At 39.9% G+C, this 19408-nt stretch overlaps 1 protein-coding gene across 1 annotated transcript in view; it reads left to right on the top strand.

The window, feature by feature from the left end:
* Window positions 1–225: 225 nt before the first annotated feature.
* PDZRN4 (PDZ domain containing ring finger 4) overlaps window positions 226–19408 on the top strand; it is a 325432-nt gene continuing 306249 nt past the window's right edge. Inside the window, exon 1 of the mRNA XM_069764758.1 lies at window positions 226–533. Within this exon, the coding sequence (XP_069620859.1) occupies window positions 465–533 (69 nt within the window). The 5' untranslated portion in view covers window positions 226–464. The remainder of the gene's footprint in view (window positions 534–19408) is intronic.

The following is a 19408-nucleotide window of genomic DNA, read 5'->3' as shown; positions in this document are numbered from 1 at the left end:
ATCTTCCATATCAACCCCGTATCCCTATAGCATGGCATATATTGACACAAGGGTATTCTGTTTAACCACACTACATTTGCTTGTTAATTAGTGAATATTCATCTGTCATCAGCCTCGGCTATGACACTCCTCCCTATTAACATGGTCTGCCATAAATAATCCATGAGCCCGTATTAATATTCATGAGCTGAAATCTGTGTAGTCATGTGCAGTGATGCAGAGACTGGGGGAGTGTTGCCATGAGTCGGAGCAGTGCGAATGTAAGATACTTAGAGGAGGCAGGAGCAGCATGGTACACTCACTACCTTGGTCTATGCTCGCAGCTAACAGTGGTGTGCCTGTGTCTATGCGCTGGAGTGACTGATGAACAACAGTAGTCAAGCCGGGAGGGTGATTCCCTGTCAAAGCTTTTCTTATTCACAGAAAGGGGAATTTGAAACCACTCAGAATTCTTGCAAATTACAATGGGCTGCAATCTGTGCACTTTCCAGAAGAGAGAGGAGCACTACAAACTGCTATATGAAGTTTCCCAGGTGAGTGCCTTCACCATTCATGACCCTAAAGGTGTGGGATCGCGTGACAACGTAATGCTATGCTTGTGCGACTTTTCCGTTTCCGCAATTTGTCATTTTCCTCGTGTGCGTTGCAAATAGAGATGATCAAATCTTTCAAAATATCTCTCCATCAAACGTTATTGAAATATTGAATGTTGGAGAATCCATTTAAACATTTCTATAAATGATCAAATTGATATTTTCTTTAAATTCTCAGTATTTGAATGAGTTGAATTCAGTGCGAATCTCAAACTTGGCAAGTGTCATTCCTGGTTGTAACTTTTTACAAATTCCTAATCCTATGTTTGGATGGCTAATACATAGTGCTACATTTCAGTATATAAGGACGTTAAATGAAGATGACTGGGAAAGTGAAGCTGCGGGTAATAAGGGTCCAGCTCTCTGTCTGATTTTGTTACTAACTAAATTGTCCATTCTCGAGAAAAAAAATCGACATTGGAAGCAGCGATTGTGTCTCTGTAAGCTTGGGTTGCTCTTGTATTAGATTGTTGCGGATATGACAAATTGTTGCTGACAGCTGCTGAGCTGCAGCAGGTTAAGCAGTATTGGCGATGACACCGCTCAGAGAGGTGTTGGTGGTCTTCCTGGCACAGTACACTGCACTGAGCTCACTGGCTTCCTTCAATTTCTCCCTGATGCGATTCATTTCACAGCCGGCTAATTAGAAAGTGGACTGTGTACATGGATCTGCCTCCTCTGTTGAAGCCTTAATGTACGTTTTCATGCTAATGTGATCAGAGGCTCATTATCCCATTTCCAAAATGAACTTGGGCATTAATTAAATAGAGAAAATGCTCTCTTTATCATTGTTGAAAGGAAAGACAGATTAACATTGTTAATTACTGCTGGGGACAATCCTTCTGGTTCCAGTCTTAACATTGACCTTAAAAACACAGCATGGGTCCTGTCAACTGTTCAAGGCACTTTTCTTGACTTTTATGATGCTTTTGTCATTTAGTCCAGGTATGAATATATCGGTGCTTGTGCACGTGTACATCACCAATCAATCTAGGCAACAATAAAACCATGCGGATTAATAAGATACATATCACATATTCGGCTTGGAAATATATTTTTCTATAAATACAACGGCTGAGTAGTATATTTGACATATTGCTCTTCAGCTGTGGCTACTGTATGGATTAATGTAGATGGAGATTGTGCTTTCACCTTGCTTCTGCTGCTTTTCTGATACCCTTTAATCCCTTGAAAAATGTAAGCTATTTTCTACTGTAATATGCACTCAGCATCCGGTCCTGCAGAGCGTATTGTTGGCTTTTTGTCACTGATAAGGGATCAAAGAATGGGGGCAGTAATGTGCATGTGACACCTACTCCTCTCCTGAACCTGCGCAGACATACAAGAGCTTCCTTTAGCCTGATACGTCCCTTACAGTGTATTATGTTTCACAGCAGCCAGTCAGGGGTTAATACTAGCATCAAACACCTCTAACTCCCCTAAAGAGTAAAACTTATCAAACAAGCTGCTAATATCATTCGCGGATTGGTATTTATTAATTTGGAAATATATAGATGTATATATATGTATATATATATATATACATATATATACTGTATACATATATATATATATACATATATATATATATCTGCCAAAAAAACCAGTTAGTAACCAAATCTGATGGTTGGAAATGTATTAGTCTGTTCAAACATTACCACTTGACTGGATCAAATCCCTTTAATTTTACGCTCTTGTAATTCAGAGTTGGCAACCTTGTTTGATCCATCTCGGTCTTCCTTCTTTTAAAGGGCAGCGGATCATCTTCTAACAAATCTGCTAACAGCGAGAGCTTGCATTTCTCATAGTTCACTTCACATAATATAATTGATATTTTACCCAGCCTTCATCGTGTGTCCTTACAGGCAGTAAATGAAGAAGGAAAGTTAGAAATGCATTTTGGGAGGATGAGTGGCAGGGACTAAAGTACAATAAGTGCGGCAGATTCTATTTTCTAGTCCAGGCTAAATCCCATGGCTGGGCCTGGCAGGTGTTCATTTATGACTTTTTTATCTTCCTTTGTGGCCAGCTGTTGGTAAGGTATCTAGGAGGTAACTACTGGTTGTGAGCCAATTTTCTCAGTTAATTGTTTGTCTTTATTGAAGAGATTCTGGAAGATGCGCAAATAAAAGCCAACATGTTACACGTAATTATATGCCAGGATTTCATTCATCATTGTGTATATAAAATTACAGTAGCGATGTGTGGGCTCATTGCAGAATACTGTGGCATTGTCTTGACGTACAGGTGCATTTTGCCTTACAGCCATCATAGATGGGGTCAAATATGTATCATTCTACTTTGTTTTCGCGCAAACCCACGTGAGGCTCCAGGTATTTCCAAAGCTGGTGACCCATGTTTTGTTCCTTTAGGACGGCCTTTCACATCAGTCATTCGCTTTATTTAGAAGCGCAGCTGGATCTGCACAAACAGCCCCGAATAATACGGGAAGATTGCAGAAGTCATGGCAGTGAAAAGATATGTTCGAAGCCGAGAGATAGATTCATTCACTACAGTGTGCTAAATACACAGAATGAGCCCACAAAAGGCCGGTTCTGACGTAATGTGCCATGTAACAATACAGCCCCGTGCCAACACTGGCAGAAAGAAAACCTAGAATGAGAGCTGTCTGCATGGTGCACGGAGAGAAATCGCAGGAGACACGTAGCATGACTCTCCAAACACAAGATGTAGCTGACACCTATGGATCACAGAGGAAGTTCCTGGTATTTAGTAGGAAACTGATCTTTACAAATTCTCTATCATCTGCCTATCTAACATATATCTATCTATTTTTCTATTATCTATCTATCTCCTATCTATCTATCTATCCATCTATCTATCTATCTATCTATCATATTTTTGTCTATCTATCTATTATCTATCTTTTTCATTCCTTCTATCTATCTATCTATCTATCTATCTATCTCTCTATCTATCATCTATCTATCTATCTATCTATCATATTTTTGTCTATCTATCTATTATCTATCTTTCTCATTCCTTCTATCTATCTATCTATCTATCTATCTATCATATTTTTGTCTATCTATCTATTATCTATCTTTCTCATTCCTTCTATCTATCTATCTATCTATCTATCTATCTATCTATCTATCTATCTATCTATCTATCTATCTACCTATCCCTATCATCTACCTAGATATCTATCTATCTATCTATCTATCTATCTATCTATCTATCTATCTATCTATCTATCTATCTATCTATCTATCTATCCCTATCATCTACCTAGATATCTATCTATCTATCTATCTATCTATCTATCTATCTATCTATCTATCTATCTATCTATCTACCTATCCCTATCATCTACCTAGATATCTATCTATCTATCTATCTATCTATCTATTTTCTATCTATCTATCTATCTATCTATCTATCTATCTATCTATCTATCTATCTATCTATCTACCTATCCCTATCATCTACCTAGATATCTATCTATCTATCTATTTTCTATCTATCTATCTATCTATCTATCTATCTATCTATCTATCTATCTATCTATCTATCTATCTATCCCTATCATCTACCTAGATATCTATCTATCTATCTATCTATCTATCTATCTATCTATCTATCTATCTATCTATTTTCTATCTATCTATCTATCTATCTATCTATCTATCTATCTATCTATCTATCTATCTATCTATCTATCCATCTATTATGTATCTATCTACCTATCTTATGTATTTATCTATCTATCCTTCCCAAAGTATACAAATACTCAAATAATGTATTAAGTATTGCTCAATTTGCATTGGCAGTGAAAGAGTTGCTGCTGTTGGCAAGAGAAAGTGGCTGGCACAGACTGCAATGGACTGTTAATGAAAGAAATGTCATCCAGTCAGGGCTCAGATAGACTGCAGTTGCCAAAATCTAAATCTGAATGCCAAACCAGGTTTATCATCCAGACCATATACACTGCATTTCCTCTGTCTGAGTAGTATATAAAAGAGTACTATTGTCTGCAGTCCAAGGGAGAACTGAAGGGGGTCATGGAAGCGTGGTACCCTTAATTAGATGCATTAATTAGCAAATGATTACTGATGAGGAGAAAATATCTTGGCAGGTAAGGTTTTGATTAGGAGAGTTCACCTTGGACATTTAACAGTGTAATTGCAGAGTGTAATCACCAGGTGGGTGTTAGTTTTGATTAAAAAACATTTTTTAATCTTCTTCTGAGAAAAGTCCTGAATAATACATTTAAGAGAAAACTGATGCGTCTGTTCTGCTTTTGAAAATCGTCTCTTCAGAGAGGAAGAGAACTAGAGCTCGAGTGCCACCTATAGGAAGTAGTAATCCTAACAGTCAATGTGGACCCTCTAATGAGGCTTGCCACATCGCTTATAATAAAAGCCAAAACCAAAATCTCAATTTGCAGACACTGTGTTTCGGGGTACTGCCCCTGGTGTAAAGTGTGAGATCTGGTTTGGCTGTATGAGAGGCGTCTGACCGGGATCCAAGGTGTAATGTTTCTCCTTGCGGAGAGTGACATGTCAAGCCTGATATGCCAAGGTGAGGAGACTTTAAAGGGACACTGTCACCTGAATTTGGAGGGAACAATCTTCAGCCATTGAGGCGGGGTTTTTGGGTTTTTGATTCACCCTTTCCTTACCCGCTGGCTGCATGCTGGCTGCAATATTGGATTGAAGTTCATTCTCTGTCCTCCGTAGTACATGCCTGCACAAGGCAATCTTACCTTGCTCAGGCGTATACTATGGAGGACAGAGAATGAACTTCAATCCGATATTGCAGCCAGCATGCAGCCAGCGGGTAAGGAAAGGGTGAATCAAAAACCCAAAAACCCCGCCTCCATGGCTGAAGATTGTTCCCTCCAAATTCAGGTGACAGTGTCCCTTTAAAGCCTTGCAATGCTCCTCTGGTAAAGCATGTCTTCAGTGGGTCATCTGTTTTACACATACGCATGTATTGTCATCTGTTTGCAGCCCTGTGTCAATATTTTATGTCCGTGTGACATCTGTATTGACACATTCAAATTTTAAAATGTACATGATCAGATACAGTTTTCAAGGATAATTATGGCAATGTACTTGTAAAAAGTGGATGCTATACAGATGAGCCACATGGATTCTTTTCGTGTCCCCTTATGCTTGTATAGGTGAGACTCATTCGAGATGCAGAAGAGTATATTGAATGCTGCATATTTTTTCACATTGACTCTTGGTCTATTGGAAGAAACTGCTATCTGAACCGCCCTAGTAAACATATTTGGTCAGTACATTGTCTGATTTTTATTAGGAGAGCACATGTTCATATCACACACCAGTCTGAATGATCCCTAAAAGTAAGAATGAAGAACATTGCACTAGATCATTGAAGGGAATCCGTTAGCAGATTTTCCCCATATAAAGTATGACCAGCACCTTTTAAGACCTCTTTTTCAGCATTCTAATATGCTGCAAATGTCCACAATCCCCTTTGTAAGGCACAAAAACATCTTTTATTATACTCACAGATGGCGCGATGATGTCCAAAGGGTATCTCTGGTCTTGATCTGGCTCTTCTTCTCTACTTACACTGTCCTCCTTCCCTATCCTATGTGGATGACACATCTTATGTCCTCCACAGAGTCCTCCATGACACTTCTGCGCAGGCGCACTTTTCTCTGTCCTGCCGCGAGCAGAGCAAAACAATGTATAGTGCGCATGTAGCGGCTTTAAGTCATCGGCAATCTTTGGCCTTCCCCAGCACATTCATACAACAATACTTTTTATTACATAAAATTATAAAAACTATATAAAATGGAATATTCTATGTGCTTCAATAACTCATGTCGCTCCCAAACTTGTGTCTAGCTGTAAAATGACTACCTGAAGAAGAAGCCTCCCCCTATTCTACCTTTTCCCCAATAACTAGGAAATCTAAAGCCAATCTCTTGGTCATAATCCTTATGTGTCAAATAATATACTCAATGCTGAAAATTATATCAGTCAGAGAGCAGGCTCATGACTTCAGGTTTGGCAAAGTGGATTTCCCCAAAATGATTCACAGCTATCACACCACTTGGTCTTGCACAGACATTCCGGGGGGACTATCACAGCCATGATAATAACTTGAGCGTAGGAAATGCAAAGTCCATCATTACAGATAGGAGATTACAACTCATCATTACAGATAGGGAATATAAAGGGCAAAATCTGATTGTTTTGTAATTTTGCAGTACTGAAAAACATTGAAAATGGAAGTAGTAATCTCAGTCTGTAAATAATAATATAGAGATTCAAAAGATATGGAGGTGCTGAACCTGCAGAGTCAGTGTGACCGTTTAATTGATTTATCCTTGGTATACTGCATATACCATAATAATACTATTTTTATTATTCTTGATGCACTGCAAACAAGTAGGGCAGATTTAAACTTATCTCACCTAATTTTGTGTTTGATTTAAAGAGATCAATCAGAGTTTTACACATGTCTTTTCTAGGCAATAAGAAACTTTATAGCATTGAAAAAAATTTGCCGAAAATTGAATTTTTGTGTGAAAATTCGGCGGACCTGGTAAACTTGAATGTAAAAAGATTCACTCAAATCTACTTCCAGTAGGATCTTTTCTGGAAATATTGACTAAAATATGCCTGCAGTGCTTTACAAGAACAATTGAATTTCACTGTCAGCAATTAAGTCACTTATAGGTTTCTAATTAAATAGATGTTCTGTCATTGTAAAGGATTAATATCAGATAAATGACAAAAACATTCAGATGACTTGAAGATAATTAGGTGATTATCAATGAAATGTGTTATTATGGACCATTGGGTTCACTGGATGGGGGATTATACCAAGTTAGATGTCACAAACAAATATACAACTTCTGCTTTCAAATATCCAACAATGAACTATCCATCTGTTTTATACATTTTTAATGCATATGAATGTTTTTTCAAGTTTCCAATGCTAAATGCATCTAAAATAAAATATTTGCAGCTGGTTTTGGTTATATATATTTTAACATTTTGCATCTGAAGATGTTAAGGTAATTGTACTGTGCTAGCAAGATGTGAGGGACCTATTCACAAACACTATGCATCAGCTCACTGCAAATAATGCACACACGAATGTCACTATTGCTGTACATGTAAAAAAACATGAGATAATAAGTTAACATTTTGTGATAAAAAAGCAGAAAAATCTATCCACACAAAAATATACGTCAGTGTGGTTGGATCCTAACTCTAATGAGTCATCTCTCTATGTGTTCAGACATGGAGAATTGAGAGTTTACTGATAGTGACCATCCATATGAGGTCACCTTGTTGTGGTAGGACCGTAACTGTAATGACACCTCTCCATGTGTTCAGATAGGCATCAAATGAAATGAGGAAGACATAGGAACCAGGCTTAGCTCATGAAACCTTGCTTGGGAAAGATGGGTGTATAAGGTGCCACAGCATGGGAGGCAGTCACACCTCTAAATGCATACTATAAGGACCTCTATTGCTATACACGTAAAGACGTGAGGTACCTAGTTAACATTTTTTTACAAATAGTGTAAAAGCCATCCTACCACAACAAGTTTGCTATGTTTTCCCCATTTCATTTGATGCCTGTCTGGGCGCAGAGAGAAGTGAGACTTTTCTGATTGGGACCATCCAAATGTGGCCTCCTTGATATGGTTGGATGGCTTTTGATCAAAAATATTAATTAAGTATCACAATTTTTTACATGAACAGCAATAGAGGCATTCAGGTATTCACTAATCATAGTGTGCTGATGCATCGTCAGATAAATTTAAAACTTAAGGTGTGTGTGTAAGCAGGTTGCGGGATGCAGCGACAGACAGAAGGCAGACCAAGGGTTAACAAATATAGCAGTTTTCATTTAACAGGGGGTTAACTCCTTGCAGGGAGCTGCAGGGATAAATGGGGAGAATAACAGTCCAATTGTAAAGGATATGCAGAGTTAGGGAACAATGAATTACATAACGGCAGTTGTTGTGAATGCTGCAGGGGAGTCAATAGCGCTACAATGGCTGGCGCGGTGCTGGTAAAAGACGGTTCAGCTGGTAATGTTGGTCCATCATCTGGCGGCAGCAGTCGGTCTCCGGTATCTTTCACTGAGCCCCTAATCCATGAACATATGCGGCTGGAGCAAACAAGGCCACAGTACGATCAGGGTCTCCCGTGGGAGGGAAGGTATATGCTGGTAAGCATCTGTTAAGTACCCTCTTCTCTCTTTGCGGCACATGTGCTCTACTCACGGTCATGAAGCATACAGCACCTTGCTCTCTGCAAGCTACTAGGTGCGCTGCACGTCTCTCTCTGTACTGTGCGCTGCCTGTTCCCATCAAGACTGAAGCTCCAACAGCTGGCGCGATGCTTCTCCAACGAGGTCCTGCAGACCACGGTCCGACGACGAGGGCAGCGGCGAACAGTTCTAAACTCTGCCCTGGCTCTTAGGCTGGCATGCGATGCTTAGCTGAACAGGGCTCCCGACTCTTTCCATAATACTGTGGTTGGCTCTGGCAGTGTCCCGGCATCGGATCGGCCACATGTCGTTGCGGCCAGTCTGCGCACCCCCAGAACCCGCTGAGCACACACCTTGCCTCTGTCACTGCTGATGGGAAACTGCCCGACGCTGCACGTGCTTTTACTTATAACCGCGCCCCCAGCTTCCAGGTCAGGAAACCTGTTTGGGCCTTTTTGCCTTACCCCGGCAACATGGGACGCAGCCTCAGCAATTCCGGACCCAGTCTGGCACAGGTACCCGCCGTCTGGTCTTCCTTCTTACATGAGGACCAATTTGCAAGATAAGTGATAGGTTTGACATTAACTTTTAACAATAAAAATTAAGTAATCCAAGAAAGAAGGAAGTACTGTGAAACTTATTTAAACAGTACATCTTTTCCTTATATCTGCAGATGAAAAAAATTAAAGTCATGTCCTTTATCCAAGCCCTTCATATTTGGACAACCCTTTTAATAACTTTAATTGAAATCTGTCAGTAGGATCAACCATCTAAAGCCATTTATATTAGCATGCAGGTACCAGAGAGTTGTATAAAATGATACCCTGATATCTACGATCTGAACTGTCCAGGATTATGGGCCGGACACTGATCTGCATGGGAATCTGCCCCCAGAGATTATTATATATGAAAGGGGCATTACCATTGTGATCGGTATTGGTTTGCCTCTCCTCCCCTAATTATAACTGAGACAATACAGAATTTCACAAATCTGAAGGATCCTCTCTGTGCTTCAGCTTCCATCCCATAGGTCCAATAGGCAGACAGGGTTGTGATAGTCTTGTAACACAGCAAAGTTGTGAGAGCTGCAGCGAATATGTTTGTGAGGAGACAAGGTTCAGTTCTACTATTCCGTGATAGTTACATGTCTCACACTGGTAATGCCCCCTTATATATAAAACTAGCTGAAGAGCCCGGCGTTGCCTGGGCATAGTAAATATCTGTGGTTAGTTATAGCACCTCACTTCTCTTATTTTCACATCACGCCTCTCATTTTCCCAATCACATCTTTCATTTTCCCCCTCACATCTCTCATTTTCTCCCTCACACCTCTCATTTTCTCCCTCACTCCTCTCATTCCCCCCTAACACTTGTCATTTCAACCTCACATCTGTCATTTTCTGATCACTACACTATTTTTCCTCACTCCTCTCATTTTGCACTCACACCTTTTCATTTTCACCTCACACCTCTCATTTTCAACTCATCACCTCAGTATATACATGTTTGTCATCTCCCTTATATATAGTATACATCTGTATGTCATCTCCTGTATATAGTATATACCTGTATGTCATCTCCCCTGTATATAGTATATACCTGCTGTGTGTCATCTCCCCGATATATAGTATATACCTGAATGTCATCTCCTTCTATATATAGTATATACCTGTATGTCATCTCCTCCTGTATATAGTATATACCTGTGTGTCATCTCCCCTGTATATAGTATATATCTGAGTGTCATCTCCTCCTGCATATAGTATATACCTGCATGTCATCTTCTATATATAGCATATACCTGTATGTCATCTCCTCCTGTATATAGTATATACCTGTGTGTCATCTCCCCTGTATATAGTATATATCTGAGTGTCATCTCCTCCTGCATATAGTATATACCTGCATGTCATCTTCTATATATAGCATATACCTGTATGTCATCTCCTCCTGTATATAGTATATACCTGTATGTCATCTCCTCCTGTATATATATGTACCTATATGTCATCTCCTCCTCTATATAGTATATACCTGTGTGTCATCTCTCCTGTATATAGTATATATCTGTGTGTCATCTCCCCTGTATATAGTATATACCTGTGTGTCATCTCCTCCTGTATTAGACCTCGTTCACACGTTATTTGCTCAGTATTTTTACCTCAGTATTTGTAAGCTAAATTGGCAGCCTAATAAATCCCCAGCCAACAGGAAGCCCTCCCCCTGGCAGTATATATTAGCTCACACATACACATAATAGACAGGTCATGTGACTGACAGCTGCTGTATTTCCTATATGGTGCAATTGTTGTAGTTTGTCTGCTTATTAATCAGATTTTTATTTTTGAAGGATAATACCAGACTTGTGTGTGTTTTAGGGCGAGTTTCATTTGTCAAGTTGTGTGTGTTGAGTTGCGTGTGGCGACATGCATGTAGTGACTTTTGTGAGATGAGTTTTGTGTAGCAACATGCGTGTAGCAACTTTTTGTGTGTCGAGTTACATGTGACAGGTTAGTGTAGCAAGTTGTGTGCAGCAAGTTTTGCGCATGGCGAGTTTTGCGCATTGCGAGTATTATGTGTGGTGCCTTTTGAGTATGTGCAAGTTTTGTGTGAGGCAACTTTTGCATGTGTTGCAACTTTTGTGCATGTGGCAATTTTTCCGCGTGTGCAAGTTTTGCGTGTGGCGAGTTTTTCATGAGGAGAATTTTGCACTTGTGGCGAGTTTTGCAAGAGCCTAGTTTTTGCATGTGGTGAGTTCTGCGCGTGGCGAGTTTTGAGTGGCGACTTTTGTGTTTTGACTTTTATGTGGCGAGGTTGGTGTATTTGTGGTGAAATGTGTGCTGAGGGTAATATGTGTTCAAGCACGTGGTAGTGTGTGGCGCATTTTGTGTGTGTTCATATCCCCGTGTGTGGTGAGTATCCCATGTCGAGGCCCCACCTTAGCAACTGTACGGTATATACTCTTTGGCGCCATCGCTCTCATTCTTTAAGTCCCCCTTGTTCATATCTGGCAGCTGTCAATTTGCCTCCTACACTTTTCCTTTCATTTTTTCCCATTATGTAGATAGGGGCAAAATTGTTTGGTGAATTGGAAAGCGCGGGGTTAAAATTTCACCTCACAACATAGCCTATGACGCTCTCAGGGTCCGGACGTGTGACTGTGCAAAATTTTGTGGCTGTAGCTGCGACGCTTCCAACACTTTTCCTTTCACTTTTTCCCCATTATGTAGATAGGGGCAAAATTGTTTGGTGAATTGGAACGCGCGGGGTTAAAATTTCACCTCACAACGAAGCCTATGACGCTCTCAGGGTCCCGACGTGTGACTGTGCAAAATTTTTGTTTCTGTAGCTGCGACGCCTCCAACACTTTTCCTTTCACTTTTTTCCCCATTATGTAGATAGGGGCAAAATTGTTTGGTGAATTGGAAAGCGCGGGGTTAATATTTCACCTCACAACGTAGCCTATGATGCTCTCGGGGTCCAGACGTGTGACTGTGCAAAATTTTGTTGCTGTAGCTGCGACGGTGCAGATGCCAATCCCGGACATACACACACACACATACACACATTCAGCTTTATATAGTAGATAATCTCTGGAGGCAGATTCTCATGCAGATCAGTGTTTGGCTCATAGTTCTTAACAGCAATTTACATATAAGAAAAAAATGAATTTCTTGGGTATAAGAAATCAGATCACAAATGTCAAGGTATCATTTTATTTAGCTTCATGTAACCTAAATGCCTATATTCATGGATTAAGATGGTTAATTCTTCTTACAAATTCCCTTTAAACAAACAGAAAAATGCTGCATTTTGATTTGCACAGGTTCTGGCAAATATTCCTGAATATCTGTTTGATGACAGTCCTATTGTTTTGGTCACCAATTTTTTAAAACTAATTTCCAAGGTGCTTAGCCTCATTTTTCAATCCTCTAGAAAACCTGCATGACAAACTAGAGACTTTACGGAAGCCGGAGTGACACATGGGCTGTAGTGTGCATCAGTTATTTAAATGCCCCACTCACCTCAATCATAAAAGAAAAATCATTACAGAGCCAATAACGATCCACACAAATTGAAAAACATTGGTATAAATCCCCTGGAGAACAACTTTTTGTTTTTTTGTCTCTTATTCATTTTAGTCTCCAGTGCATTTCAGACAATAATAGTTCTTAGGTTTGAAGGCTTTAAGGGTATGTGCACACAATGCGGATTTTGCTGCGGATCCGCAGCGTTTCTGCAGCTGCGGATCTGCAGCAGTTTCCCATGAGTTTACAGCACCATGTTGACCTATGGGAAACAAAATCCACAGTGCACATGCTGCGGAAAAAAACGCGCGGAAACGCAGCGGATTATTTTCCGCAGCATGTCAATTCTTTTTGTGGAATCCGCAGCATTTTTACATCTGCTCCAATACAAAACTGCAGATGTAAAACCGCAGCGGAATCCGCAGTAGAAACCGTGATAAATCCGCAGGAAAAACTGCAGCGGTTTTGCACTGCGGATTTATCAAATCCGATGCGGAAAAATCCGCAGAGGAGCTTTCTACATGTGCACATACCCTAAATATAGGCTATAAAGGAAAGCATATACATGGTTATCTGAAAAGACATGTTTTTGCTTAGTTAATAAGTGTCTTGTGAAGAGTCCTGAAGACTGTATTTTCTACATAGCTATATTTTAGCTAACCACCGAACATATATTTATAAGCAGCTACAAAACATGGCAGGAAATCCTGCGAACTTAATGGCATTTTAAGAGACGCAGTATTTTGTTTAAGTGAAAGATCAATATTAAAGGCCGGTAGTAAACCTCAACAATATTGCCAAGGGTCACATATTGCTTTATATGCGTACACTGACTTAAAAGAAGCGATACAAAGCATGACTTGCACAAAAAAACCCAGAAACTTTAAGCTAGTTATAAGGTTTTGTGAACAAATAGTTTTGAAAATGTAGCCTCACTCAGTCCTCTACAGATATTATACTGTTCTTGCTACATGTAAGCTAGATGCTTTATTGAACCATTAAGATATGTGCTGAATAATGGATACCCCATGGAAAATAAAAACATAAAACCCAGTGTTACAATTAAAATAAAAGATGGCTTTAAACAAGAATTGATAAAACAATATAAAGCTCTGTACAGGATATATATAATTGGCAGTAGGTGAACATTTCACCTCCTGGCCAACCATAAGGCTTCAAGGTTACAGTGTAATGATAGAAACAATAGAATGTAGTGCTGGTGGTGAATGTAAAACCTTGATGGAATATGCTTTAAAAGTGCTCTTTATTTTAGTTGAACATTAAGAGTAGATATAAATTATGGTGGTCCATTACACATTCACTTTTAATAATAAATGTAAATGCCACTATTTGCAATCAAAAGCCTGGATTTAGGCCCCTAATACTCAAGTGTGTATAACTCGTCAAACAGCCACACCACCATATCTACAGTACATGCATTACCAAAGTATTACTTGTAGCCATCTAATATTACAAAATTATTGCAATATATAATGAGAACTTAATTCCGGTTTCAAAATACACTTCAAAAATACACTATTAGGCTATGTTCACACGTTGCATTTTTTGTGGATTTCTTCCAGAGGTAAAACCTACTCTCTTGGGAGTAAGAAACTTGCTGGAAAAAGCACGTTTTGCTCATTTTTTATTGGGTCTTTTGCTGCTTTTTTCCTGCATTTTTGTAATAGTACATTTGTGTATTGTGCATGCTGGCTTACTAGAGAAAAACCCTTATAAAAAGTAATTTCAATAAGTCCCAAACAAAAAAAGAAGGTGCAAAGTGCAAAAGTTTACTGAGGGCTGCAGGTTGACAGGGGGCAGGCTAGTGTGGTGGATACAGTCCTAGGACTACACTATCGTGTCTAAAGAGGTAAAGATAAGAGTGATATCTTGGTACCTCCGTTCAAGTGTCGGCTTTGTTTGACTTGAGAGATAAAGCCCTAGTCAATGAAATATAGAAGTCGACAATGGACCAACAGAGAAAACCTCGCCTGAGGAAATAAATGAGGCACCACCACACCCAATGTGTGTTTCGCATTCACGTGTGTTGGTTGTGGTAGGTGCCTGGATTACTCTGACCCTTATACGTAATATGTATGGCTTTCTTGTTTATGGTGTTGGGGATATGCATTTTTATTGATTACATTGACACTAGTGGGCAGGATATATGTACATACTATTATCTATGATTACCCTGGTACCATGTTGTCAATTATATGTGACATTTATTTTAGTGAAGAGATCATGCCATTTTGATAGCCATACTCCTATTAGTATGTTTATATTGTCTAATAAAGTACATTTGGCATTTTCTATTTTTTTATTTTCTTTTGCGTTTATTCATTGATTTCTTATTGTATAGATGTATTTACATTCAACTCTGCAAAAACTCTGACTGTTGCTCTTATTCTTTCTCATCTGGACTATTGTAACTCTTTACTAAAAGCCAAACTTACCAAACTTTTCCCTTTGCAATCTGTCTTGAATGCTGCAGCCAGGATCATATTCCTCACCAATCATTATACCGATGCCTCTGCCTTGTACCAGCCTTTGCACTGGATATACATCCACTCCAGAGTTTAATATAAACTTATCACTCTCACCCACAAAGCGCTCCATGGCTCAGCACCACCCTACCTCTCCTCCCTGGTCTCAGTCTACCACCCTACCCGTGACCTTCGTTCTGCTAATGACCTAATATTAACATCCTCAATAATCAGAACCTCCCACTCCTGTCTCCAAGACTTCTCACGTGCTGCGCCAAATCTTTGGAATGCACTACCCTGGATAATTTGATTAATCCCCAATACCCACAGTTTTAAGTGTGCGCTAAAAACACATTTCTTCAGACTATCCCTGTGTTGCCCATTCAAAATTTTCTTCATAAATCAGGACCCTTGTATCATATTCTAACACGCTTTATTCATTTAATGTTTCTGTACTTTTACACATTCTGGCTGATAACCGTTTCATGCAGCATTAAATGAACACCCGATTTATTACATTATGGCTGGACCTTATAATTAAAGTAATTGTTACCATCCACCTTTCGTGTCCCCCCTTTTTCTTCGTAGTTTGTAAGCTTGGTCCTCTTGGTATCTGTTGATTTATGTATTATTATTATGCTGTAATGTCTTTTATTGTCTGTACAAGTCGCCTCTAAAATGTAAAGTGCTGCAAAATATGTTGGCGCTAAAGAAATCAAATTATTATTATTATGCAAATTGCCTCTTCAGAGAAAAAGAGGACTTAAACTCTATAGCGCCACCCATTATGTTATCAGATTATAATTAGCATTACACAAATCACACATATTTTACAGAAGAATTTGATCTGCAGCAAATTTATTCTCTTAGAATTGAAGGTCCTTATTTTGTTCTGGTGCCTAAACTGATCCCAGGGCATAATAAACATAAGTTGGAGACAAAAAAAAACAATTAATACTCACCTCATTGCTTATACAGGTCCTTCTCAAAAAATTAGCATATAGTGTTAAATTTCATTATTTACCATAATGTAATGATTACAATTAAACTTTCATATATTATAGATTCATTATCCACCAACTGAAATTTGTCAGGTCTTTTATTGTTTTAATACTGATGATTTTGGCATACAACTCCTGATAACCCAAAAAACCTGTCTCAATAAATTAGCATATTTCACCCATCCAATCAAATAAAAGTGTTTTTTAATAACAAACAAAAAACCATCAAATAATAATGTTCAGTTATGCACTCAATACTTGGTCGGGAATCCTTTGGCAGAAATGACTGCTTCAATGCGGCGTGGCATGGAGGCAATCAGCCTGTGACACTGCTGAGATGTTATGGAGGCCCAGGATGCTTCAATAGCGGCCTTAAGCTCATCCAGAGTGTTGGGTCTTGCGTCTCTCAACTTTCTCTTCACAATATCCCACAGATTCTCTATGGGGTTCAGGTCAGGAGAGTTGGCAGGCCAATTGAGCACAGTAATACCATGGTCAGTAAACCATTTACCAGTGGTTTTGGCACTGTGAGCAGGTGCCAGGTCATGCTGAAAAATGAAATCTTCATCTCCATAAAGCATTTCAGCCGATGGAAGCATGAAGTGCTCCAAAATCTCCTGATAGCTAACTGCATTGACCCTGCCCTGATGAAACACAGTGGACCAACACCAGCAGCTGACATGGCACCCCACACCATCACTGACTGTGGGTACTTGACACTGGACTTCAGGCAATTTGGCATTTCCTTCTCCCCAGTCTTCCTCCAGACTCTGGCACCTTGATTTCCGAATGACATGCAAAATTTGCTTTCATCAGAAAAAAGTACTTGGGACCACTTAGCAACAGTCCAGTGCTGCTTCTCTGCAGCCCAGGTCAGGCGCCTCTGCCGCTGTTCATGGTTCAAAAGTGGCTTTACCTGGGGAATGCGGCACCTGTAGCCCATTTCCTGCACACGCCTGTGCACGGTGGCTCTGGATGTTTCCACACCAGACTCAGTCCACTGCTTCCTCAGGTTCCCCAAGGTCTGGAATCGGTCCTTCTCCACAATCTTCCTCAGGGTCCGGTCTCCTCTTTTCGTTGTACAGCGTTTTCTGCCACATTGTTTCCTTCCAACAGACTTACCATTGAGGTGCCTTGATACAGCACTCTGGGAACAGCCTATTTGTTGAGAAATTTCTTTCTGGGTCTTACCCTCTTGCTTGAGGGTGTCAATGATGGCCTTCTTGACATCTGTCAGGTCGCTAGTCTTACCCATGATGGGGGTTTTGAGTAATGAACCAGGCAGGGAGTTTATAAAAGCCTCAGGTATCTTTTGCATGTGTTTAGAGTTAATTAGTTGATTCAGAAGATTAGGGTAATAGGTCGTTTAGAGAACCTTTTCTTGATATGCTAATTTATTGAGACAGGTTTTTTGGGTTATCAGGAGTTGTATGCCAAAATCATCAGTATTAAAACAATAAAAGACCTGACAAATTTCAGTTGGTGGATAATGAATCTATAATATATGAAAGTTTAATTGTAATCATTACATTATGGTAAATAATGAAATTTAACACTATATGCTAATTTTTTGAGAAGGACCTGTATCTGCTGTTCATTGTTTCCCATACATTTTTTGCATAACATCTTACCCCTCGCCGTCTGCTGCATCTTCATGGTAGGCAAGGATTCCGGCCATAGCTAAGCCCAAAGGACCATCCAAGGCCTAGTTGCAGCTAAAAGTCCAGGCCTAGAGTGTTAACTGCGTGGTCACATTGCACATCATAACTGTTATGAATTCTGTGGCCAAGCTCCCTCCTGTGGTCGAGAGTGGTACTTCGGCTGGTTCTGTCTATGAGCTTCCTTTGGTGGATGAGAGTGGTACTGCGGCTTCTGAGTTTCCTTCCTCAGGTGATGAGGTTAAGTCGTTAGGTGCTGCTCTATTTAACTCCACCTGGTGCTTTGATCCTGGCCTCCAGTCAATGTTCTAGTGTTGGTCTTGCTTCCTCCTGGATCGTTCCTGTGGCCTGTCTATCCTGCATAAGCTAAGTTTTGCTTGTGTTATTTTTGCTTGCTATTTTTTCTGTCCAGCTTGCTTAATTGGTTTTTCTTGCTTGCTGGAAGCTCTGAGACGCAGAGGGAGCACCTCCGTACCGTTAGTCGGTGCGGAGGGTCTTTTTGCCCCTCTGCGTGGTTGTTTGTAGGTTTTTGTGTTGACCGCAAAGCTATCTTTCCTATCCTCGGTCTATTCAGTAAGTCGGGCCTCACTTTGCTAAATCTATTTCATCTCTGTGTTTGTATTTTCATCTTACTCACAGTCATTATATGTGGGGGGCTGCCTTTTCCTTTGGGGAATTTCTCTGAGGCAAGGTAGGCTTATTTTTCTATCTTCAGGGCTAGTTAGTTTCTCAGGCTGTGCCGAGTTGCATAGGGAGCGTTAGGCGCAATCCACGGCTACCTCTAGTGTGGTGTGTTAGGATTAGGGATTGCGGTCAGCAGAGTTTCCACGTCTCAGAGCTCGTCCTTTGTTTTTGGTATTTGTCAGGTCACTTTTTGTGCTCTGAACTTCAATGTCCATTGTGGTTCTGAATTACCTGTTCATAACACATAACCTCAGGATGTCCCGTAGTTCAAGAAGTGAGCGGTAAGGTAAATATTAGTCTCTTTCTTCTTTTTTGTCATCTTTTTCCTGCCCTTTAAGGTTCAGCATAATAACATCAAGCTAGCCACCGTTTTGCTGAATTCACCTGGAGAATTGCAAGAAGTACATATTTTGGAGAAAATAGACTTTTGTAAACTTTGGTTTAGATTTTGTTTATCTAATGTATATGGAACCATTAATTCCTCAGCACTTTACAGACATCATCATTGCTGTCACCATTGGGGCTCACAATCTAAAGTCCCTATCAGTATGTCTTTTTAGAAAACCGGATTACCCAGAGGAAACGCGCAAACACAGGGAGAACATACAAACTCCTTGCAGATGTTGTCTTGGTGGGAAATGATCCCAAGAACCCAACGCTGCAAGGCTGCAGTACTAACCACTGAGCCACCATGCTGCAATATATAGAATTAACCCTTTTTGT

The sequence above is a fragment of the Ranitomeya imitator genome, chromosome 4, assembly GCF_032444005.1.
Source record: "Ranitomeya imitator isolate aRanImi1 chromosome 4, aRanImi1.pri, whole genome shotgun sequence".
Classification (NCBI taxonomy): Eukaryota; Metazoa; Chordata; class Amphibia; order Anura; family Dendrobatidae; genus Ranitomeya; species Ranitomeya imitator.
Note: the sequence above shows the minus strand (reverse complement) of the source record. Positions and strands in the feature narration are given on the sequence as shown.